The sequence below is a fragment of the Pantherophis guttatus genome, chromosome 2, assembly GCF_059756535.1.
Source record: "Pantherophis guttatus breed Tessera chromosome 2, ASM5975653v1, whole genome shotgun sequence".
In the NCBI taxonomy this organism is placed as follows: domain Eukaryota; kingdom Metazoa; phylum Chordata; class Lepidosauria; order Squamata; family Colubridae; genus Pantherophis; species Pantherophis guttatus.
This window is the reverse complement of record NC_142064.1, coordinates 62,261,530-62,287,652: the sequence shown is the minus strand read 5'-3', so window position 1 is coordinate 62,287,652 and position 26,123 is coordinate 62,261,530. Positions and strand designations below refer to the sequence as shown.

At 36.6% G+C, this 26,123-nt stretch overlaps 1 protein-coding gene across 8 annotated transcripts in view; it reads left to right on the top strand.

The window, feature by feature from the left end:
* The window catches only part of ERCC6L2 (ERCC excision repair 6 like 2), a 173,723-nt gene that overhangs the window by 100,630 nt on the left and 46,970 nt on the right, over positions 1–26,123 (top strand). The window contains exons 1-8 of one of the 8 annotated variants that reach the window (XM_034410082.3): positions 10,892–10,992; positions 11,715–11,865; positions 14,800–15,224; positions 16,886–17,005; positions 19,094–19,287; positions 20,340–20,501; positions 22,451–22,658; positions 25,315–25,455. In XM_034410082.3, the coding sequence (XP_034265973.2) occupies positions 14,871–15,224; positions 16,886–17,005; positions 19,094–19,287; positions 20,340–20,501; positions 22,451–22,658; positions 25,315–25,455 (1,179 nt within the window). In that variant the 5' untranslated portion in view covers positions 10,892–10,992; positions 11,715–11,865; positions 14,800–14,870. Of the gene's footprint in view, positions 1–10,891; positions 11,313–11,714; positions 11,866–13,751; positions 13,777–14,799; positions 15,225–16,885; positions 17,006–19,093; positions 19,288–20,339; positions 20,502–22,450; positions 22,659–25,314; positions 25,456–26,123 lie in introns of those variants that run through there. The other 7 variants (XM_034410083.2, XM_034410081.2, XM_034410084.3 and 4 more) reach the window with 7 other exon arrangements.

Here is a 26,123-nt window from a genome sequence, read left to right as displayed (position 1 = left end):
ACAAAACACAGTTTTGGTGCCTGAATGACGGAACAAGAAAGGCACTGCAGACTAGGACAGCCTGAAAAATATCATCTACACACCCGGTATTATAATTTGTTTATTAGTTTGTTTATATCCCACCATTATTATTTTTACAAATAACTCAAGGCGGCAAACACACACAATGCTCCTTCCTCTTCCTCTTTTCCCCATCACAACAACCCTGTGAGGTGGATTGGGCTGAGAGACAGTGACTTGCCCAAAGTCACCCAGCTGGCTTTCAGGACTAAAACAGGACTTTAACTCACAACCTCCCAGTTTCTAGCCTGGTGCCTTAACTACTGAACCAAGCTGGTTAGATGATCATGCAATTCAATCCAAGAACGTACATGTGCTGTCAACACCACCAAACTATTTAGGTACGCTTGCACAAAAAGACTATTGAGTTGCACAAACATCCCAATAGCTTCAATAAGGAAAAAGGAAGTCTGAAGATTAACAAAGCCTGGTCGTCTACCCAGTGCCATAGCAAGATGCCACTTAAAAGCAGGATCAATTAGAAATCAGCTTCTATTCTCATCTCTGAAGACCACTGAAGATGCCAGTTGGTGATTGCTGGGGAAATGTCAGGTAATCTGTTGTCTAGATCACAGTTACTAAACTCTGAAGTTCAACACTGCTCAATGGATACTAGCAGTGGTGAAATCCAATTTTTTTTACTATGTGGGCATTGTTTGGTGGGTGTGATAGGGGAAGGATCCTGTAAAATCTTCATTCCCACCCCACTCTGGGGCCAGACAGAGGTGGTATTTGCTGGTTCTCTGAACTACTCAAAATTTCCACTGCCGGTTCTCCGAACTGCTCAACATTTCCACTATCAGTTCTCCAGAACCTGTCAGAACCTGCTGGATTTCATCCCTGGATACTAGTCATGGAAGCCTACAAAGTATATCGAAATCTTGTGCTAAAGTTAGGTGGAAATCCCTATCCTGAACATTCCAAAAGTGCTTTTTTAAGAAGTAACTGGACTTTCTGTTTTTTTCTTTCAAGACATTTTGCTTCTCTTCCAAGGGAAGAGAGCTGAAGAAGCTTCTTGAATGAGAAGTGAAACGTCTTCAAAGAAAAACTGGAAAGTCCAGTTGCCTCTTGAAAAAGCATTTTTGGGACAACCATGACCAGGATGACTGAGAATCACCATAGACACCTATCCTGAACAATTATGAGGAAGCCATGGGCATTTGCTAGGTAGGGAACATATCTCTGATATATCACTGCTCTTGAAACTGGTTTGAAAATGGGTGCTAAATTTTGAAGAAAAAAAAGGTTTGATTCCTTCATTGTTTAAATACTATAATATACATATTATAGCAAAGAGATATAAATTGAAACTTTTTACACTGAAAATATCTTGTAGATCAAAAACCTTCTCTGTAATGTATCTATTATTTTTATTTATCAAAAAATTTATTATATAATTTTACTATGGTATAAATTGTATCAGCTTTCTACTCTTGTAAGTAGAATATCACTTATAGCAATTAAAACAAAATCTAAAATTAATCATTAAAGTATTACATTAATGACTGATTCAAACCTTGGTAAATTAGATGTGGATTTGACATTTTTCTAAATACTGGAACATGGAAGGGTAGCAAACGTATCTCCCTGGGGAGAGTGCTCCATAACCTGGGAGCTATCTATTAGAACAGGGGTCTCCAACCATGGCAACTTTAAGCCTGGCGGACTTCAACTCCCAGAATTTCCCAGTCAACAAAGCTGGCTAGGGAATTCTGGGAATTGAAGTCCCTCAGGCTTAAAGTTGCCAAGGTTGGAGACCCCTGTATTAGAAGACTCTCTTGCATCTAGCTGATAGACAAGCGTACGGCAGTGGAGGCCACTTTAAAAATGCCTCTCCTCCTGATCTATGGACAGATTCATAGCAAGGATAGTCTTTCAGACTGTCAGTCCTTAATCTGTTCTGGATTTTAAAACTCAGGCCAGCACCTTGTGTGTTCAATGAAAGCCTGGTCCAGTAATCCACTCACTGTTAAAGATGTCAGAGGGCTATTTCCTTGTAATATGGTGGCGCTTCATTTGCAGGATGCCTCACAGGAAACTGATTATCTTGACTTCTTTCAGCAGAATTCAGGGCCACTTATGGGTTAGAACATTGGTGGCACTGATGGATGATCTTTGTCAGGATCTGTTTTTTCTACAGGGCATTTGACAACATGCTGTCCTTGTTATGGAACTATTTACCCTCCTAACGCGTGGTTTCAATCAATGCTGCCAGAGACAAGTGCTCAGTGGGCACTTCCTGTGGGAGTAGGGAAGGGAAATACCCTGGTGATTAGTAATATTGTACTTACAGAAGTAGAAAGCAGGTATAATGTATAATAAAATTATATAGTAAAGGAAATGCTGTGAAATGATTAAAAGAAATCACCTAGTTGCCATTCTGATTCAGATTTTAAAAGTGTTAAATCTAGGGAAATCCTTCAAGGGCAATGAAAACGTGGGGTGAGAAATTTATTTTAGTTTTTTTTAGCTTCTGTTAGAGAAGTTTGTACTTCAGATATATTATTTTACATCAACCTCCTTTTAGTTTGGCAAATCAATAATATGCAATACCATTTTTAAAGCTGTCCATTCATAAGAATTTGCGAGAACATTTTTAGTGTAAGCTAAGGTGCAGATGATATCATTCAAGAGTCAATAGAATTGACTGATTTCTTAAATTTATATAGGTCTGTGGACCTGATTTAACTGACAAATTGGATTTTATTTCCCAGTTAACTGTATCTTTCAATGACTGATCATCTTCAAACCTGAAGTAAATGCTACCTGATTAAAGTAGTAAAGGTTAAAACATTTAAAACACATGCTGTAGATCCGAAAAATCAAGTCAAGATGTGCGTGAGTAAGAATTATTAGAGGGTTTATGAAATCTGCCCCGAACAAATTAATTCATCTGTGTAGCCAAAGGCCTGTCAATGAATTCAAGAACTATTTCAAAAAAGAACATCTGGTGCATATTTAAAGGTTCTGTTTATATGTGAACATAGTGGATTACTCTGTCTGCAGGAGAATACACAGTTTACATAAATGTATTTGGAAGTTAATTTTAAATTTCTCTTATGTCACTAAAGATCAAGGGTAATCTAATAATTCTAACAATTATTTTTCTGTCCCAAGATTTACAAATAAATACGTGAATTATATCTGAGACCTGGAAAGAAGTAACAATGAAAAGTTAGCATCATGTTGCTTTTACAACATAACACATTTGGAAGAAGAAAGAGTATTTAAAAAAATTGCATCAGATTTAATAACAAAAGAATAAAATTTTGAGAATTTTTACTTATTTATTATATTATATGGCATCTTTTCTATGAGAGGTCAAGCTCCTTACATGAAAGCCCCCCTAATTTTATTCATATGACAACTCCATGAGGTTGATTACACTACGAGGATGTGACTGACCCAGAGTAATTCAGTGAGTGGTCAAGAGGGATCTTAAACTTGGACTGCCTAATCCATTCTAAACCAATGATCACATTATATAAGAACATACTGCATGAATCCAGCAAAAGATAGGGAAAACTTCCTTGTAGCATTTAATACAATATTTTTCAAGATTTGTGTTATCTCTCTTTCCAGGTTTGTTGGATTTCCAACAAATGTTTGGATCTCCGAATGTTCATCCTGCTTCTACTAAACAGTATGCAGTTTATAAGCTTTCTTTCTTTTTTATTGTCCACTGTCTAACATTTGACAATAAATCAGCCCATGGCCCATCTAGTCTGGCCAACCTAACATCTTCACGAAACTAAGAAACATGGAGAAAAGAAATTTGGCCATTTTCATGGTTGTTCTCTAGCATCTGGTACTTAAAAAATGCTATTTTGTTGTGCAAGAGTCCATATGTTTCAGCAGCATGCTAGCAATTGTTGAAGGCATCACGATAAATGCCAATCACATAATTGGAAAAGCATCAACAATATTCCAAAGATGCTTTTTCCATATCTATAGTTGATATGGCAACAAGGATTTGACTTTACAATACCATCATTCCACTGACAACAATCTATGCAAGCAAATTTCAAAAAGTCACACAGCACAAAAGCTTAATGTGTTTCATCAGTATTGTCTATGAACAATCTTTGGTGTGATTTTTGATGACTATATTTCTGATAAGATTCTACGGAGCACTAGTTATAAGACCCTGAGAGGTGCTCAGGATATATTTTACTGAATGTAGTTTGCAACTGCAAGATCTCACCCAGGCATCGCTCAAAGTCTGTCATATGGATATCACATGGATTGGAAGGAAGAGGAAGAGAAGCATATTCTTCAGGATTTGGTGAAAAACAAGACTTGGAAAATACTTGGGAGTAATGAAAGCACACAAAAAATTGCAGCCAATCAGAATCTTTGTAAAAAGATTGTTGCCCAGTGTGCTGTACAGCATAGGACGAAGCACACTAAATTATGTTTTGTGGTTTTGAATGTTTTTCACTTGCGTTTTCCTTCAGCTGGGTGAACTCACTGTCTCCAAACATGTTTCAAGAACCTCAATTGAAGAAGGACCTGGGAAGAGAGAAGCTGTATCATGTCCCGTACTGTATCAAAGAAGCTGTATCATGTCCCATTGTTATGGGGACTCATGTCCTACTTTCCTTCAAAATTAAAGCATAATACCATTATAGATAGGCAGGGATATCTTCAAAAAATGTATTCGCCATGTTATCACCCAACTCTTTTCCGTTATGGAACTGTTTTCTTTTCTTTTTTATCTGAGGTAATGTGACTCGGTGGAACTTGAGCAAGCTAAGAATAGCACATTCAAAGTAGAAATTGAATCAATGTTTGTTAAATAACTTGGGTTGTAAAGAGGTTCCTTTTATATTGCAATATCTTCATAAACTATCAATACTTGCCATTCCTGGCACTAAATATATACTCCCCATTGAAATATAATCTGGGAGAAGCTGTTTTATATTACTTTGCTTCCTATGACAGTTCTTATAGCCAATCATCTCAAGCTGAAGGGGAAAAAATCAGTGGGTAGGATTATCCAAATATGCAAATTCCACTAAGTATTATTTTGCTGTTAATAAACCATCATTGACTGGATTCATATATCATGTAAAGTCATAAAGGGTCTCTTTTTGAAAAATTCCAAAAGATTGAAAATGGATTTTGGACTCCATTAACCACATCTCATTGTGGGGAAGAATTGCCTCTGTTTTTGTGCCATTTAGAAAAAAAATGGCAAAGACTTTTCACCATATATTTAATTATTAATATGTTATAGTATTAGATTTTTAAAATATGTTTTTAACATTTTGGTTTTTATTTTGTTACTAACCATGCTTGGCATTCTAAAGTAAAAGATACGTTATCAGTCAGTCAATCAATCAAATAAATCTTGTTGACAATCTTGTCCAGATGCTAAAATTTCAGCCTGTTGAATCCTGTGTCCAAACACTACCAGTAATAACGTGGAGATGAATTGACACAGGTTCTGTAAATTGCTGACAGGTCCTTATTTCACCATTTATATTAGGAGAAAGGGTAGGAAACTGATAAAAAAAATCATAATTCCTAATCCTCTTCCAGGTTCAAATCAGAAGGCTTTTTCTCCTCAAACTGCACTTCAGATGGTTTTCTTCCTATTACTTTTAATCAGATGGACAAGTATGATAGCTGCAGGGCTGGCATGCAGTTTTACCCTTTCTGACAGGAAAATGAGTAGTTAAAGATCATTTGGGAGCTGTTCCAGCTTGTTTTTTTTCTTTTACCACCCACTGCAAAGCTGCAATAGCAATTATCCAAAATATTCTAGGGAGGCCCTCGTTGGCACAATGTTACTCCACAGGCCAAGATGGAACACTCCTATTTAATTTCATATACATTACAAGTTTTCTTTACAAACTCAGAATACTGAAGCTCACTGGCTTAGCAGAATTTGAATACTGGCTAAATGCCACTCCAAAGAATAGTACTTTGCAAAAAGATTGTGTGGTCTGAATACCCAGGAAAATAATATACTTTCAAAACCCCACACATTATTTTTAAACTGCAAAGCCAACACCCAGAAATTTTAAAAGCTGTGGTTTATGACAAAGGGATTCTACAAGCTGCAAGTCTTTTTGCCTAGAGGCTCTAAAAACACTGTCACAAAACAATAGCTTTGAGCTATTTCTTGGCTTTAGATAGGAGGGGATAAAAATGGAAAATTGCTGGAACATATGCAGCCCAATCCTAGATGTTCATAAATAAGTCCCACAGAATTCAATGGGATTTATTCCCACACAAGCCTTTTCGAATTGCAAATTTATACAATGCTTTCATGCATAATCCAGTAAAAGGACACCATCAGCCCAAGGGAAGGAATGTTTTATAAAACTTCTATATAATAATGTAAAACACCCTGAAGTTATTATAAAATAAGTAAGAATTCAGGAGTGGAATAATTGCAGCATGTTGTATCAATAATCAACATGTGTCTTTAATTAATTAATTAATTAATTAATTAATTAATTATATTCAACAACATGCATAGCAAACCCCAAATCTAGAAAAGTTTGGGCAGGCTACAACAAAGTTCAATTAAGTACATTGCAACGTAAGACTGTAGGTTGGGCTATTTAAATATATTGATTGTACACAGCATGTCCTTTTGAAAAGCCTTTAGAAAATAATCAACTTACATACATTTACTCAGAAGAACGCTTGACTATATTAAATAAAGCTTGTTCTCAGAAAATTGTACTTAGAATTGATGCCTAATTTTTGTCCTGGTGAAAAAGTTGTTTTGTCGCATCAAATTAAATTAAAACAAATACGTATTAATTATCAGTGAACATATAAAACTTATACATTGTACCCATAAGTCTGTCTTTTAAATTTATTTCTAATTTGTCACCATAAGTGGAGGCTCAAACCAATGGGCATCTGTCTTTATGTGGTAAGATTTTATTTACTAATGGTTTGAGTCACTGAACTTTATTTCTGATTTGATTAAAGGTATTTTTAAAAATATTATGCCTAATATAACATTCCATTCAGTTTCTGAAATTATCCTGCAAAAAAACCAGAATAAAATAAAATAACCTGATGGATAATTAAATTGATCCAGTGGAATCAGAGTCACTCACATAAGTCAGAGCAATTTGTCTAGACAAAAACAAACAAGAGCATTCCACATAAATATGTAATATAAATTGAATAGGAGGAGAAGTATCATTGTACAGTCTTTATTCTTTGCAATAATGTAAGCTAAGTGCTTCTGTAATCATCTATTTATAGCCAATATTTATTTAAAGACAAGATTTCTTAAAATCATCCATTAAACAGTTAACATACTGAAATGAATCAGTGAAAAAAAAAATCAAGACTACTCAGGCTGAAGAGTGCAAGTGCCAAACTGCGCTGCCTCTTGAAACAAATTATGAGAATATAGCTGCTCTGACTTCAGAATGACCATCATTTGACCCTAAATGTCTGGTTACCTACCGTAGTTGTTATGGAAACATATAGGTTCATATTTCCTCCGTATACTTAATCCAATCAGCCACTAACTTAGTCAAGCAGCAGAACCCAGCAGTGGTTTTGCAGCATACAATCACACTAAGTGGGGAGTTGAGTGTAGACGATCCCAACTAATTCCATCCCCCCCTGCCCCCCCAAAATGCCTAATATCCCATGAGCCCTTCTAGCAGGAGGGCACTATCAAGGCTTTATAAGTAGTATAACAGCCCTTTCCCCATTGGCTAGGCCGGACTAGTAGATAATATTTGGCTACTGAACATATTCAGACTTTGTGACATATATTTTGGTGCCCAGTCTTAGCAATGGAATCTATAGCCAAGTGCCTTGTTTTTTTCAGCTCTATTTCAGTTGTTTTTCACATAAACATGTGCATATGTATATATGTGTATGTATGTATCTATATATCTGCATGTATTTATATCTATATATGGATTAGACCTCTTCTTCACAGCCATCTTGCAAATTCCTTTGGGTCTTGACTCTGAAGAAAAGCATTATCAGCATAATTTGTAATTACTCTAATAAAGGCTGAGCTTTAATCTGCTCTGTTTATACCATATGAAAGTGGTCCTCTCCTTACAGGTTTTCTTTAGAACTGTTTAAGGGCATTACTTTGAATTCATTTATTATAGTTATATAACCGCCCATTTTATCACCATGACCCTAAGTCATGATGGCTCACAAATAACAATAAAAACAGTAAAAAGCATAAACAAAATTTCAAAAGCTCTGATCTCTCCCAAAAGCAACATACCCCAATATACAGGTAGTCCTTGTTTAATGACAATTGGGATCAGCAAGTTTATTGCTAAGCAACATGATTAAGTGAAGCATCATGTGGCCACAATTTATAATGTTACTGCTCACTTCTCCATTGACTGTTGGAAGCTAGCTATGTTCACACAAGTGGCAATTGCAGGACTGTGGGATGTGTCGTAAACACCTGCTGGTTGCGAAGTGCTGGAATCTTGACCATGTGACTGCAGGGATGCTGTGATGGTTATAAGTATGAGGAGGGATTTTTTCCCCATAACTTTGAATGGTTACTACGTCGGTCAGTCATTAAGGGAGGACTACCTGTATTCACAAATAACTTCATTGTGCTCCAGCCTTACTCTGTCCCAATGTTTGTGGAAAAAAATGGGCCCCTGAGCATTTCTGAAACACGTCACGTGCTCTTCTACTTGGGATCAGCTATTGATGAGAAAGATCGTTGTAGGTAGTCCTCAATTTACAACCACAATTGAGCTCAAAATTTTTGTTGCTAAGTGAGATATTTGTTAAGTGAGTTTTGCCCCATTTTACAACCTTTCTTGCAACAGCTATTAAGTGAACCACTGCAGTTAAGTTAGTGACACAGTTGTTAAGTGAATCTGGCTTCCCCACTGACTTTGCTTGTCAGAAAGTGGCAAAAGGTGATCACATGATCTTGGGGCACTGCAACAGTCATAAATATGAGTCAATTACCAGGCATCTGAATTTTGATCATGTGACCATGGGGATGCTGCAACAGTCTTAAGTGTGAAAAATGGTCATAAGTCACTTTTTTCAGTGACCTTGTAACTTCAAATAGTCACTAATTAACTGTTGTAAGTCGAGGACTACCTGTACTTGGGTGAGTGGGACTAATAGCCTGGCTGGGATGTGAGGAGGGCAGAGAAGTTTAAGTTGAATCAGGAAAGAGCTATTCACTTCTACTCACTTGTCAACCAATCAGTGTTTAGAGATTTAAAGATGCTATCATTGCTAATATTGTTAATTAAGCGCTGAAATTGAGTTACAAAAACATTTCAAAATTAGAACAGCTAGCTAAGATGAACGTAAGCCCTTTTCTGAGGATGAGTTGAAGGCCATGCTTTGAGGACGTATCCTCTATAAGCGGGTTAGTGGGCAACTTTATACTATGGTTAGTGGGCCATTAGGATGAGTTGTTAGTTTAATAAGGCACAACTGCATTTTTGGGGCAGAGTTAGATTTCATTCATTGGGGGGGTTGACTTTATTTGTGTTTTTCTCTTTACTGCATATCTGCTTTGCTGCCCTGGGAAGAGGGAAAACCTCACATGCGTCATTTAGTCTCCCCGAGAAATTGGGAAAACCTCTGCTGTTCAGAGTAATCAATGAAGGAAAAAACAGATTTGCTTTGCCTGAGAGGCTGCATTCCATTATAAATGCTTACTTTCCTCCAACTTTTATGATGGGGTGGAGTGGATGCCTTTAAGTCAGTTCTGACACCTGGCAATTGCCAGGACATATTCCTGCAGTTTTCTTGGCAAGATTTCCAAAGTGCCTCTTTCCTAGAGCTGAGAAAGAATGACCTAAAGTTGGTTCCCCATTTGGCTTCTTGCTTAAGATAAAAGTAGAGCTCATCGTCTCCTAGTTCCTAGCCTAATGCTTTAAGCTGTATTAGAACTGCATGCAACGTAATTTCATTTTTTTTATTGAAGTTTTTAAAGTTTACATATTTATCTCCCCCTTCCCTCCACCCTCCCCAACCCTCCCGCTCCCTACTTCCCAGAGCAAAATACAGGGTATAACATTCAACAATCATAATCTAACATAGTCTAATTAATTATAACTCTTACATCCCTCTAATACTTTAACTGCCCATTTACCAAACTAAATTTGAATACATAATAACATCTATCTATTCATAAGCTATTTGAAATTTTTTAGTCCGATATTTATTTTGAATATAATCTATCCATCTTCTCCATTCTATCATATATTTCTCATTTGAATAGTCCTTCAAATACACTGAGATCTTTACCATCTCTGCTAAGTTTGCTACTTTTAATATCCATTCTTGAATAGTAGGCAAATCTTCCTTCTTCCAATACTGTGCCACCAACAATCTTGCTGCAGTTATTAAATTCAGGATCAAATTAGTCTCTATAACCGTACAATGCGTGATTATACCCAACAAAAATAACTGTCGGGTAAACTTTATCCTCTTTTTAAGAATATTTTGAATAATCCACCAAATTTTTATCCAGAATGCTTTAACCTTTTTACAAGTCCACCATACATGAAAATGTAATTTCATTTTAATGTATGCCAATTAGTGTACATTCAAGGTGACCTATTCTATTCTATTCTATTCTATTCTATTCTATTCTATTCTATTCTATTCTATTCTATTCTATTCTATTCTATTCTATTCTACCACTGCACCAAATTGGCTCTCTCTTTTCCCGCATGGAAACAAAAAAAAGTTTTAGAGTCACCTCGATACTCTGAAAACGTTTGCACAGCCACGGGCGGCCAATCCCCAGGAAAAGGTTAAAAAAAAAAAAAACTTCTGTGTAGTAGGAAGCGTCTACTGAGAAGTGACTCTTTCCGATTATATATCTATGGTGATTTCCTTTCGAAAGTAGAGCAGCTCAGCCAACGAAAGCCCGGCTTGAAGGTATTCTCGCGGGATTTCATCGGCTGCGACGAGATGGTGGTACCGGTAGGAAAGCGGTGGGAAGGGTGGATTGTGGCCATAAAGCGAGCGGCGGTCACGGAGGTTGGGAACGGCTTTTCTCAAACTTTAAAGAGACGTTTTAGAGCAGAAACTTTCTCCCGAGAAAAGATATTTCAGAATGTCGATCTTTTAATGCGGAGATCCTGGCAGCATGAGTTTATTTACACGTATCCTAACGGCTTGTTTTGCTTCTGACCTTTTAAGGAAATGTCTTATAGGACTGTGCGCGTAAATACACTTGTGTGGGGGGTTTGCTGCCTTCTGTGGGCTTCATTCACAAAGTCGGCGTATAAAATCTCGATGAAGTAAGTTAAAACAGGGGTCTCCAACCTTGGTCACTTTTAAGACTTGTGGACTTCAACTCCCAGAGTTCCTCAGCCAGCTTTGCTGGCTGACGAACTCTGGGAATTGAAGTCCACAAGTCTTAAAAGTGACCAAGGTTGGAGACCCCTGAGTTAAAAGGTTGGAGAGCAGTTTCTACCTCGCCTCAGTGCGCTCTATCTATCTATCTATCTATCTATCTATCTATCTATCTACCTACCTACCTACCTACCTACCTACTTATCCATCCATCCATCCATCTCTGTATCTCTCTATGTCTCTCTCAATATCTCTATATCTCTATCAATCTCTATATCTCTATATCTATCTATCCTATCTATCTATCTATCTATCTATCTATCTATAATATATATCTATATCTCCAGATGGATTCTTTTCAGAGAGAAAGGATAGACGATTGGATAGATGAAAGGATTGACTCCCAACGTCCCAAAATTTATGCCCGGGACACCCTAAAAGGGTACACAGGAACTTTGCAAGGGTGATCATATCTGGCTTCAAAAGTCTGGCTAAGCGGTAGGTAGCAGCAGGTAGTTAGACTGTTTTTGTGTCACTTTGTCGCAATGTTGCGGTATTTGGATGATTGCAGGCGGGAGATGGCATCTCAAAATCAACTCAGATGAGATCCCAGTGCTTTTTAAAATTGCCTTCCTCTGTCTCATGCATTGTTTCTTAACCCTAGTGCAACTATGCTGGCTGGAGAATTCTGGGAGTTGAAGTCCACAAGTCTTAAAGCTGCCAAGTTTGAAGACCTCTGCCCTAGTGGCTTTAAGATATGTGGACTTCAACTCCCACAATTCTTCTGCCAACATGCTGGTTGAGGAATTCTGGGGGCTGTTAAAAGTTATGCACTGATCTAATAAGACAAAGTACTGTATAGACCAGTGATGGCTAAGCTTTTTGCCATCACATGCCAAAAGCGGGAGGAACGTGTGTGTGTCATGTGCTTGTGTGCCCACACCCATAATTCAATGCGCCCCCCCCCGCACATGCACGTGCAACACTCCTTCTGCAGTCCCCCCACTTTTGACATGCGATGGCGCGGAGGGCCCAGTAGGCCTGTTTTTCACCCTCCCCAGGCTCTGTCATGTTTATAACATTCAAAGTATCAAAGATTGCTCTGTGTGCATATACAACCCACTTTTTCTAGTGATATGTTCTGGATTTTAATGGCAAAATGTCAGATTGATTTGCATTGTATTTGCTATGCTCTTTGCCTACCTGTTTTGGATTTTTAAAATTTTTAGTATGATTCTTGATGGCATACCTATTGTTCCTTTAACCCCCCCTCCCCCATTTTACAGGCATTTGGAGATTATTACTACATGTAATTAGGAATATGTGAGTTTTAGAGGTGAATTATATTTTATTACTTACCTTGAAAAAGAGAATACAGTAATGTCTCAATCTTATGTAAGGACATAAGAGATCAACAGTAAAATTGTGACTATTGCATGTTAATTGCTATCCAATCATTACTGCATTTTAACTTCCTCATTTAACACCTGCAATTAAGCCTGGAAACTCCCTTGGTAAGCAATGTGTTAAGTGAAACGTCATATATTTTGCTTTATTTGCTAAGCGGATCACCTGGTGGTGTTAAGAGTGACATCACATGATTGGCCCTTTGCAAGTTTCCCTACCAGCTTCTCCATTGACTTTCCTTGTCAGAATGGGGCACTGCGACAGTTGTAAATGTGTGCTGGTTGTGAAGTGCCAAATCATGATCACATGATTGTGGAGACACTTGGATAGCATTATGTTCAAGGGCTGATGGTAAAGCTACTTTTTCAGTGGTGTCATAAGTTTGAACAGTCACTAAGCAAGGCAGTTGTTAATTGAGCACCACTTTATTTCTAAAACAAGAGGAAAGTCAGGACTCTCCCATTGATTTTCTGTTCTTTAGCCAGATAATTCTTTGAATACTGAACAGAATGGGACTTTGAATTCAGAGCCGAGATGGCACAGTGGTTAGAGTGCAGCACTGCGTGCTACTTCAGCTGACTGCTAGCTGCAGTTCAAATCTCACTGGCTCAAGGCTGACTCAGCCTTCCATCCTTCCGAGGTCGGTAAAATGAGGACCCAGATTGTTGGGGGCAATATGCTGACTCTGTAAACCGCTCAGTGAGGGCTGTAAAAACACAATAAAGCGGTATATAAGTCTTAAGTGCTCTTGCTCTTGCTATTTAGAAATAGAATAGTTGTAACTGGGGACTTAAACCCCAGAAAAAAAAATTCCAATACATCCCTGTAAAACAGTGGCTTGGACTTCTCCATTCTAATTCTTCATCCACCTTCTTTGTCAGTGATGTGGTTAAGAATAAAGCGCTGAAACCAAAATCCTGTAACCATGGTCTCTGCTGATATTTGGCCTTTCTAATCTGGAAAAAGATTAGAACATGGTGGAAATGTATACTATTATGGATGGTATGGAATAACAGGAGTTTTATTAAAGATGGCAATGGTGATGCGGGCAATTTTAAAGAGAGGTTCAATACATTCAAGGATTATAAGGTGGTAATTGGCCTAGTGTTATTAATGCTTATCTCCAATATCAGAGGCAGCAGCCTTTTCACAGCAATTGCTAGGTGTTGTGAGCTTAAGCATCTGTTTGTATTGTATAGAGAAAAATAGTATACCTGTATTTTTTGGAGTATAAGATGCACCCTTTTGCCCCCCTAAAAGGGGGTGAAAATTTAGATGCATCTTATACACTGAATGTAGCCCTGCCCACCCACTGGCCCCCCACCCTTTGGCCTCCCAGCAGTTTACCTCCTTGCAGCAAGCAGCAAGAAAAAACAGCTTCTTTCAGCTTCAGCACAGCCTAATTAGCACAAGTTGATTGTCCCTTGGATTGGCCTCCCGACTCTCAGCTGTTTTGCTCTCAGCTGTTTTGTGCTGGCCTCTGCTACTTGCTGCAAGGAGGTAAATTGCTGGGAGGCAGAGGCAGATTTAGTTTTCTTGTTTTCCTCACCAAAAAAAGTAGGTGTGTCTTATACTCCGGAGTGTCTTATACTCCGAAAAATATGGTAAGTCTTTGGTTGGTAATCTGGTACAGTTCTTAATGTATTTACTCAAAAACATATTCATGGGCACTTCCACATATAAGAGTTTTATTCTATGACATGCAGTGTTGTCTTTATTTTTATTCTGTGGCATTTATCCTTTGAGAGTTAGCCTAGACTATCCTTTAAAATAAATGGAAGATTATGCAGTAAACACACAATGAGAAATATGCCATATAATTTTGGTTATTTTAGTGGTTTATTTATTCAAATGTATATCTTGATGGATGGATGGATGCATGGATAATGACCAAAGCTTAGTACTTTGTGTACACATTTACATTCCAGTGTTATTTTCAGCAAGGATTTCTTTCCAAGTTTTGTTGCATTGCTCTCCTTTTTGTTCAGTCTGAAATGTTATTTTCTTTGCATGTGCTTTTAACAGACGAATGGCATGTTGGCGATAGATGTCTTGTACCTTTTCCTGAACTTTGGAAGTTTTGCGATGCTACTATAATGTCTTTTGAAACAAATAGCAAGGGGAAGTGTTTTGCCTCAGTTTCCACTGGGAAAAATCAGGAAGAGAAAATACTTATAACCAAACTCTCCCAGATCAAAACAAATAAAACTACAAAGAAGAATTTAATATTCGATGATGAAGATTTGGAAAAGCCTTATTTCCCAGACCGAAGTCTGCCATCACCGACGGTTGCCTTTGAGCTGTCCAAGAATGGGGAAGAGATCCCTTGTACCATTAATAGATACCTACGTGATTATCAAAGAGAAGGGGCCCAGTTTTTCCATGGACATTATGTTCGTAAAAATGGGTGCATTCTTGGAGACAACATGGGGCTTGGGAAAACAATCCAGGTATTTCTGTCTCCTTCTTTTCCTCTAAAAGTCCTGACAATATTTCTCAAATTGAATAAAGCATCCAAATTATCTATTTAGAAAATTAAATTGCGTAGATCTTCACAGTGCAATCCTAAGGGAGGTGAAGATATATGAAATGAATGAGTTGAATATGAGTAGAGTTTTGTTTTACTTTGTGAGTTTTTTGCTATCTTGTATAGTATATTGCTTCTTGCATTATTTTTGATGGGCAATGAATTAAACACAGCAGTAACAAGTTGGCATAGAGTTTAGGAGAAGCCTTTAAAAGAATTTTAAAGTTTTTTTCCTTTTCAAAACATACCATACTGTTTAAATCAAGTAATTGTAATCTTATTTTAAAATTTTCTCAGGGACTTAATAGGAACATTAACGGAGGAAAAAAAAGTACTTATATTAGTTTGATTCTGGATGCTTGCATAGTTTCTAAGTGGCAGTTTTGATGACTGGTTTATAAAAAGCGAAGCATCAACATTTTAATAAATCAAAACCTAACTTTTTTCAACTGATCAGTATAAGAGATTTTGAATCTTTGACTATTTTGGCTTTAAAAAAAACCTTATGGAATTTGTTAAAGTTTGATAATGAGAAAGTTGGAAGTATCTTTTGATTGGCTTTTCCATTCTTTTTAAGATACCAAATAAACCTGGAAATTAAACAGTTGATAAAACTGGAATTTTCTAATCACAAACTAGGAAATGTATATAATTATTATAAAATATAATTAATTAATTATATTTTATTATATATATTATTATATTATTAATTTATATAATTAATTATAAAATATAAATTCCATATATTTCTTAAAAATCAAGATTGGTTGCTGCATGCCTTTTTATTCTACCTGTTGGAAATATAATTGCATTATTTCTGGATATCAGTCTTTATAATATATCGCACAAAATCGGTATCTGAAGAAAATAGCTGTAATTTATTGTCACATAGGGAAAAATAACTATATTATTTCTCAGAAAGGTAACTCATTATGTCCAAGAGAAAACAGTGTTCTGTGTGAAATTTAGAGATTAAATTGCATATTGATTTCAATTTACAATTTCATTGTATAATTTACCACTTTCCGTTTGCTTTGAACTTTCTATATATAGTTTCTTGCATGATTTTGTAGGAAGCTGTATTTATAATGAGAAAACAGAATTCCTTTGACAAATAACTTAGTTGTAAATTGAAAGAAAATATACATAATTGGTAGGGATAGTTTCTTTTTAAACATAAGCATTTTTAAATGTGTTCACTTGATTGAAAGTTAAAAGTCTGGTTTAAGGCAATTTTATGAACTCATGAATAATAGTGCTTTTAAATGGTACAAGAGACTGAAACCAGCATACATATGGGTAATTAAATTAACATAATAAGCAGTAGCAAATAAACCCTTTTCAATGGGCTTCTATACTAATATTATCTTTAAATTTTTTGAAGACCGATCTTAACAACATTCTTTTGCTATTTGTTCCAGATCTTGGATTTGATTGATGCAAAATATCCTTTTGCTATTATGCCCATTATCAAAATCTCACTAGTTTGCGTTCTTCATATTTGTGGATTTAAACTTAGTTACATATTTTTTCATTGCCTGTTTCTGTTCTATTCTTTGAACATTTCCTCTGTGCTTTCCCCAGGTTATTTCATTTCTGGCTGCAGTGCTAAAGAAAAAGGGAACACGTGCAGATATTGAAAATAATATGCCTGATTTTTTGCTACGAACAATGAGAAAAGAAATGTCATCTGTTCCAAAGAAAGTATGCTTTTCATTTAAATACGTTTATATTTGTCTTGAAAATGTAGTATAATTAATCTTTAATTGGAAAATGAATGACAGTGTTTGCTGAATAAAATAAAAGATGATTTGCAGAGAGGAATCTCTAATCACTGGACTTCTACAATCTAGATGTAGATGCAGAAATTTGACTTGTTTTTTATAATCTTGAAATAGAAAATCGCTTGGTAGGAATGATTAAATTTGCTGTTTAGAAAATAGTTATATTTCTAGTAAGATTTGAAGAGCATCTAATGGAATTCACCAGTTGTGTTGATGTTCTTTGCACTGTGCTTTCACTTCAGGTAGGCAGTTACTAGCTTTTTTTTTTCTTTTTTTTTTAATTTGATTTATATGCCGCCCTTCTCCGGAGACTCAGGGCGGCTTACAATGCGTTAAGCAATAGCCTTCATACTTTTGTATATTTATATATATTTATATATACAAAGTCAGCTTATTGGTCCTCAATTTACTTACCTTAGAAAGGATGGAAGGCTGAGTCAACCTTGAGCCTGGTGAGATTTGAACTTACAGTAATTGCAGACAGCTGGTGTTAATCACAGTGCTATCAGTCTGCTGAGCCACCAGGCCTGTCTAGCTTTGTCACTTTCAAGTTCTTTTTTATTACTAAAAAAACTTATCAATGGGAATCTTCTCAAATAACACTTAATGCCTACTTGGAGTTAGATTAGGACCAACTGAATTCAAGAGAGGTTGGACTGAGTCTGCTTGTGGCTATGTAGGGAATCTATGCAATCATTATTCCTGTGCTGTCCTATTCAAAATCATATTTCAGTACTAATTTGGGGAAGGATCTGGACTGGAGGCTGTTCCCAAGTCTTCCAGGGATCATGTGTGACTCTGGGCTCTACATAGTGCATCTCACTAACTGTTAAATCTTAAGGTTTCTGTTGGGGATTGATCTCTTCACTCATGCCACTTCATTGTGAAAGCTGGTTGAATGGTTTTTATTTCTGCTTTTGTTTTCTCTCTCCCCTCCCCCCTTTTCTCACCCTATGTGATTCTTTATTGTTTTTAATTTATGGGAGGGGGGATTTAGGGTACTATATATTTTTTAAACATTTCAAGATGCTTTTGTTTGAGAGGCAGAAGAAAAACAATAGCAATGAAATGTCTTGTGTTCCATACAAATATTATTACAAAGTGTTCGGTGCCAAACAGAGGCATTGTGTTTGAGATATTATAGCAGATATTCTTAGGCACTGATCTAAAAAGGATTTATAATAACTTCAATATAGATGCTAGTATCAAAGGCTGACTTGAAACTTACATGTTTGTGTATTGTGGGAAAAATCCCAATTGGTATTTATGTCTGATTTGCTGTCCAGTATTGGTAGATCTTCCCTGCATGAAGCTACAAGTTCCTCTCCTTAATTTAGCACAAGATAAGAACATATATTTGATTCCATTTCTTTTAGATTAAATTAATTAAGTTTTATTAGTAGTTTGATATCTATGTAACATTTATTTTTATATTGTTCTATTCAAAATAATATTTCAGTAGCAATGTGGAGAAGTATTTGGGGATTATTTCCAGAGCTTCTAGGGTCCACATGTGACCCTATGACTTACTTGATTGTAACTTTATTTCTGTTAGTAATAGGAGCCAAAAGAATCATTCTGGTCAGAAACAGTCTGGATGCTATAATTATGAAAACTACTTTCTGTTGATAGGATCCTTATTTGCCAGTGATGCAATGTAGGGCCAATAGTAACTCAGTAAATCATCTGTTTTAAATGTTGGCTGCTAAAATATACGGAAAGAAATTGTGCATTTGTTGGATTTAGCTCATGCTGGTAGGTGGCATATAACTTGATTGTTCTGTGTTATTTAAGGCTGCCATAAAACATACCCTGGACTCCATTTTCAAAAACATTCTTATCTCTACATCTTAATAAAATGTGCTGTTTTTCTGAATTTATCTCTCATTTTCCTTATTGTAACAATTGAAAACTATTTCATTTGAAAATTGTAACAGTGTGAGAATTTTGCACTCTGGATACTTTTTGCTTTATTTATCAGCAGTATTGTATGTTTCTTTTGCTTTAGATTTTCTTGATCGTGGCCCCTCTTTCTGTGCTCTATAATTGGAAAGAAGAATTAGATGTTTGGGGGTACTTCAAGGTTATAGTTCTGCACGGCAACAGAAAAGAGCACGAGTTAAATCGAATCAAGCTGGGAAAATGTGAAATTGTGCTAACAACCTATGAAGCACTTCGCCTTTACTTGAATGAGCTTAATAGGTAACTATGTTCTGTAATGACTGCTACTGAATATGAAGCTTTTTTAAATAAATTGGGGCTATCAATCCTTGAAATATCTAGAGATAAAGGAAAAGGTATGTAAGGAATATAATCCTGGGTACACAATGTGTCTGTTGAAATCTATGTGACTTAAACACATGCAGAGAAATGAAAACGAATCCCAGAGACTTTCAGTTTCCTCATTCTCTCCTCTATACTCCTTAGCCCCATTTTTCTTAAATGGATTCAGACACTGGATTCTGTCCTGTTGCAACATGGGCTTTGTTCAACTTCACCCTGAAAGTTAGACAGAATACATGGGTGAACTCTTGTAAAAAAAAACATGGTCCCCCAAAACCTACATAGATCATGGATCAGTAATACTGCGAGACAGTGGATCCAATCTCATGGGGGCTTGGGCATTCACCAAATGCTGCCAATGAAGAATACTCCTTAGTAGAAGACAGAGTCGAGAGTTTGCTTTCCAGTCCTCTTTCAGTGACCTATGTTTGTCTGTATTTCCATTTTAGCAGCTGGGCATCCTTCCAAATAAAGCCCTATTTTCCTTCTTAAAAACTGTTTATAGAATACCTATGGGCCTTTAAGCTTTAATTATAAACAAAGATATGCCTATTGGCTTAAACTTTTAAATGTGCTGTACTCTTTAAAATGGAGAAGTGAAATATGTATATGAGAGCTGCTATGGTGTAGTGATTAAGGTGCTATATTAGCAGCAGAGAGATCCAGTTTGTAATCTTTCTTTAAACAGAGAAACTGGATGACTGAAATTCAGCCATAGATTAGAAAAGTGAAAACATATCTATCACCTTGCACTGGTCCAGTGTATTAGGTTATGGCCCCTAACCTTCAGTAAACAGGCTGCCATCCTGCAATTTATTGATTCAAGCTATTAATATATATGGCAGAATAGGTTCAGCCTATTCTGTTCAGTATGAAAAGTTCAGTATGAAAAAATGAGCACTAGCTCATTATGATAACTGAATTGAGGGAGAGCGTTAGAAAAACTTTTACCAATTCCTTATGTTTCATAGTTTACAGTGGTCAGCTGTTATTGCAGATGAAGTACATAGAATCAAGAATCCAAAATCTCAGATTACTCAGACAATGAAGGCTCTAACATGTAAAGTTCGGTTGGGACTTACTGGGACAATTTTACAGAACAACATGAAAGAGCTTTGGTGTGTTATGGACTGGTAAGTGAAATAAAATTTAATATTACAAACACAGATGGAGTGTTTATAATCCTTTCTCCCCCTTGTTTATCTCTATGTGCAACAAAGTTCTCATGTATTAACACGTGGCTGGCACTCACATGTCTTACAGATGTCTTTTACAGAGAATTTTGGCAAACCAAAATTTAGTTGTCTGTGCCAAGAATTGATAGAATACATATTTCCCATTGTGTGAGTGTGTGTCAAGGAACTGTAGAATACAAGCCATGATAAATGTGCATTTATTACTGTGTAATGTGTGAGATGATTCCTTCAATGCCTGATGTCATTGGTTGTAGGCATTTATACGCTGCTTAACAATACAAGGAAAGAGCAGTTTAGAGACCAAATATATGCCTTCTTCTTTCTGTTAGGGTGTACAGCATTTCAGATGTGATATAGAAAAGGTTCTTCAGGGGATATATAGGCACACATAGTGCACCTGTTGCAATTTTGTGAAAAGGTTTGTTTATTTATTTAGAAAATTTATATTGCCGCCTACTTGCACATGGTGACTCAAGGCAACTTACAGGACATAAAAACACAATATAAAAGAAATAAAAATACTAAAAAATAAAAATAATAAAATAATCTCTACACTCCGGTGAAAACACACATTCATACCAGCCATTTAATGGGATCCATCCCACTCTAGGCTCCCCAGGCCCGCTGGCAGAACCATGTCTTCAGGGCCTTCCGAAGGAGTGTTAAAGTGGTGGCCCAGTCTAATTTCAGGAGGGATGATGTTCCAGAGGGAGGGAACCACGATGGAGAAGGCCCTTCTTATGGTTCCCACCAAAAGTATCTCCTTAGGGGATGGGATCTACAACATCCCTTGCCTCCCTGTTCTAGTGGGTTGGGTAGAGTGGGTAGGCAAGGAATGTTGCAGGTCCCGCCCTCTAAGGAGATACATCTGGTGGAGCCCAGAAAAAAGTTGCATTGTTTTCCTGGGCTTCTACAGTAATCTGCTATCCCAGGTTTGAGTACCACCATAACTTTGTTAGCATGGCATATATGTTTCTTAAGGCACACATCTGTTTGAATGCACTTCTTTTATAGTGTCTGCTTGAATGCACCGCTTTTATAGTGCTTTCAGCATTGGAAGCTAGTGAAGTTATAGTTCTAAATAGTAATGGATAGAAGTTTCATATGCTGGCTTATCTTCCCATTTTTTTTAATACTGGGACTTTTTTCCTGCAATAACCATGTAAGAATACATTAAAACTATTCTAATTTCATTTACAAATCTAGCAAAAATAATACAGGTCAACGCACATAATCATTTTTAAACTTTATGGTTGCATAGTACAACTGTCATTGATAGTAGTATTGTCAGCCTTAACAAACATTACATTTCCATAAATTGGAAAACAGGTTTGATTCTCAAGATATCATGAATTAGATATAATAAAGTTAAATAAGGAGAGTTCTAAAAATGAATGTATTTGGCAATATTATATAAAATTATAGTGCAATTTAATATGAATTTGTGTAGTGGTAGATCTGATTTAATTCATTTGGATTTATTCCCAGGTAACCTTACATGTACAGGTACTTCTCGACTTTTGATCGTAATGGAGTCTGCCCATTAAGGTTGCATGTCATGATGGCCATTTAGTGAAACGTCTTGCTTAACCAGCTTCTATCCCTACTCTCTCCAGTGCAATCGTTAAACAAATGTGTGGGTTGTTAAAGTGGAACCCGGGTGCCTCAGGTAGAGGCTTTCCACAAAATACAAATGATAGAACGAGAATAAACCCAAAAATTGGTCCAACAAATAGTTAGAACTTGGTAAATCTTACAGCTGGTATATAAAAGTCAATAACAACTGTAAATCTTTGACTCTAGAAGCCTGCTAAAATTAATATCCTGTATTAAGTGTTTGATACACACGAAAACAACAGTTTTCAACAGTTTTCTCTTTCTCTTAGGGCTGTACCTGGGCTGTTGGGTAGCAAAACACGTTTCAAGACAGAGTTTTCTGAGCCTGTAGAACTTGGCCAGCGGCACACTGCAACTAAAAGAGAGCTAGCCACAGGTCGAAAGGCAATGACAAGGCTAGCTCAAAAACTATCGGGCTATTTCTTAAGGCGTACAAAGGCTCTCATCAGTGACCAGTTGCCCAAGAAAGAAGACAGAGTGAGCTCCATTTATTATCTTGGCTTATTCCTGTTACTGTGGATTTTGTACAATTATATAGTCGGCATGTTAGAGTATCCTACATATGGAACTGCCCATGTTTAGTTCTATATGCTGGCGGCATGTGGGGCTGGAGATCTGTGCCGGACTGTAACAGCACACTTGGGGGTGGGGAACTAGAAAAGGACTTGATTGTTTCCTTATTTGCTAATTTAAATAATATAAATAATTGTAACATTTATAATTGGCTTCAAGAAAAAATGGGTTATCCTTCCCCTCAAAGGCTATGAGCAACCTAGCCATCCTCCAAGCCATTTCTTTCTAACATTTGGAGGAAGAGAGTTTTCCCTTTCAGAGAACTCTGGAGGTTACTGTGTGGGACTTTATTATGTTTTCCTAAGCTCTTCATATGCGCCAAGTGAATGTAAGATAAAACTCATTATTTTTGTGTGTGATGTTACCAGTAATATTCTTTGACTTGGAAGACAGAGATTTTTGAATACCTGAATGATAGATGCTATCTCTGTGAAGGTAAACCTTTGAGTAGGGAAACTAGAAAAAGGAAACATAATTGTTTGTGGTATATGTGACATATTTCTAAATGATATTCTGGAGGTACAAGGCCTTTACTTTCCTGCTACTTTTTTTTTTTTTTTAAATCTGGATAGTACTTGCTAATCACTAAGGGTTTTTATGGAAAAGATATTTTCCAATTTCTTATGTAGTCTGCAGTGCTGGGATTTTCCGATGTTTTCCCATCAAAGTACAAATCATATCCAACTCTGCTTAGCTTTTACAAAATCATCCATGGTCAGCTAGCTGTTGCTGTTTGATACAAATGTTTTATCAAACATTTTTCCATAAGTGCCTTTTCAGCCTTGCAAGGATTTGGTCTATGTCACAGTGATATCATTAAATGGTATGTTATAAAAGTAGAATTCCAAATACTTTATTTTGCAGAATCTGGATGAATTATTAGCACCTACCTTTGGCCTGTAGTAGTTATCATGGGCTTTCAGCAATGCGCACACAATTTCTTTGTTATATTAGATTTCTATAGTGTTACTGAAAATAATGAAGGGAAGTGCTGCAGCCATTCTGAAAACTGCCCAAGTGATTGTTGCAATTATTGGCCCTGGAAAGTCAGAGGGCATTGTTCTCCTCTTGATGACTTCTTTGAAATAAATAGGGATTTGGATTTACTTTGGTTCTTTTATATCTTACATGAATCTTCCATTCCCACTGCTCATTAAAATAACCTTGTCTGTCTTTTTCATGAAAGTTCATGTCTTGAAATAGCTATTGATTGGGGAGCTCAAAATCTGTTCCTATGGAATGCATTCTTGATTGTCTGAGCTTTTTAGAAAATACTAGCCTCTCAGTTTTCCTGGATTTCATCTTTATATACTTCTTTGGGAAAAAAAATATTTGCTCTCTTAATGGATTTTTGGAATGCTTGCATATTTTTGTCACTGAATCTTACACTTCATGTGGGTCTAGTAACGGGTCAGTATGGAAAAAATTATTTGTTTTTTTTTTTTTTTAGATTCAGTAAACTGCATCAACCTTAGGTACCGAAAGCATGATTTGAAAAATAAGAGTTTGAAATAAACCCTTTGCTTTTCTTCTCATTTCCACTAAATATTTCTGGAACATAACAATATTCTTATGAATAATTTTCATGCAGAGACAGTCATTCTCTAGCATAGGTTGATGGAAGATGCATAGATGCACATATGTATAATATGTTCAGTATTTGTTCAAAATCCATTAATTAATTGAAGTTCCATACTTTTTGTGCCTCTTTTTTATAGTATAAAAGTTTATTAAGAATTGATAAATCCAAAACTGTGTGGCTTTGTTCACTTTATGAAAGATGGACGACTTTTCAGTTATCCTGCCTGGAATGTTTTGATAAATGTAGAAATACATTTTAGAGAACACCCAATCAGATGTTTAATAAAGATACACATTTGTCTGCTGCTCTTTCTTCCTTGTTTATACCTGCCTTTCAGCTAAAGCTTGTAATAATGCAGTCTAAACTATGTTTTCTAAAGAGAAGATTAACAGCAATGTCACTCTGTTGCCTTTAATCTAGAAGCTTTTATTTTATCCCATTCTCTTGATAATGTGAGTATATGTTCAAGATAGCCTTCGATTATTATAGCACAGCATGGTGGTGCTGCTTTGTGGGTGGCCTAAATGCAGGAGGGGTCTTAGAATATCTGTATCCTGCTGGTTGAGACCAAAAGATGTCATGGAGATGCCACCCATGGTCTTAAAGAGGAAGGATTAAGTATGTCATACCACTGTCCAAGAATCTCTCCCTCCTATATCAGCCATTCAGAATGTCAGTCTTAAAAATTGGCTGTTTTCTTTTATTCCTGCTGCCTGCATTAGTCTCTACAATAGTGCCAGGAAATGGCAAATGGATCTTTTAAGCAATTTAAACTCTATTGTCTTAGGGATTGAGAGGGATCACAACAGTTTATCTTTCACATTCTTAGCAGATTGTATCATTTGAATATAAAGTGCTAGTTGATCATAATCTTTGAAAAAGCCCACCTCTTCAGTTTTCAAGCTTGGTACATATTTTAGTTTGTGATGTATTATTTGTGTTGTTTTATTCCCCCTGTTTTGCATTTTATCTCGCCAGATGGTATATTGTTCTTTGACAGAGTTCCAGAGAACCGTTTATAAGACTGTATTGGAGACAGAAGATGTGCAGTTAGTTCTGCGGGCACGTGAAGCATGTAGCTGTAATAGTGGCCATAAAAGGAAGAATTGTTGCTACAAAGTAAGCATTATTTTAAAACTTAAGTGTGTTTGAAGTACAGTGACCATCTACAATAGTCCTTTGACCTACTCCATATCTAGCTTCTGTTTTTTCCCCTCATAAATCTTAATGGGGCCATAGAGTAGATGGATAATGATATTCTGTAGATAGAATAATTACAAACAAGCTAAATGGGGGGGGGGGGGTGTTGGCAAATCCCAGGTCTCTGTAATGCTTCTAACTTTAATAATAATAAAAAAAATTAAAATAGCACTGATTTGAGCTACCAAAAAAGAATTTCAATCACTATTACAATGGTGTTGGAAGAAATATCCTTCTAGGTTCTGCTCCAAGTGGGGAAAAAGACACTGGAGACATGGAGACTGCTTGGAAAGATGGTTTAATGGTGGACAGGATCACATGGCTTGAGTTCCTGAACAGAAAAGGGGCAGATACAGTAAATCCTCGGGTTTTTATGCTCTCTCTGGCTCTGCATTTCTTGGGGCCCCAAAAGAGTATCCTGATTGGTTGTCAGACTGCCAGGGGGGTTGGGGTCTTAGCTAGCCTTGCTGTCTGATGGTCACGTGCTTCCCAGGTCACATGTGGTGAGTTTCTGCTGCTATTGTGTAGAGGGCTAATCCTATCTTTGTTGGATCTTTGGCAATTCCTACTAGGGCTCTGCCTGAAGG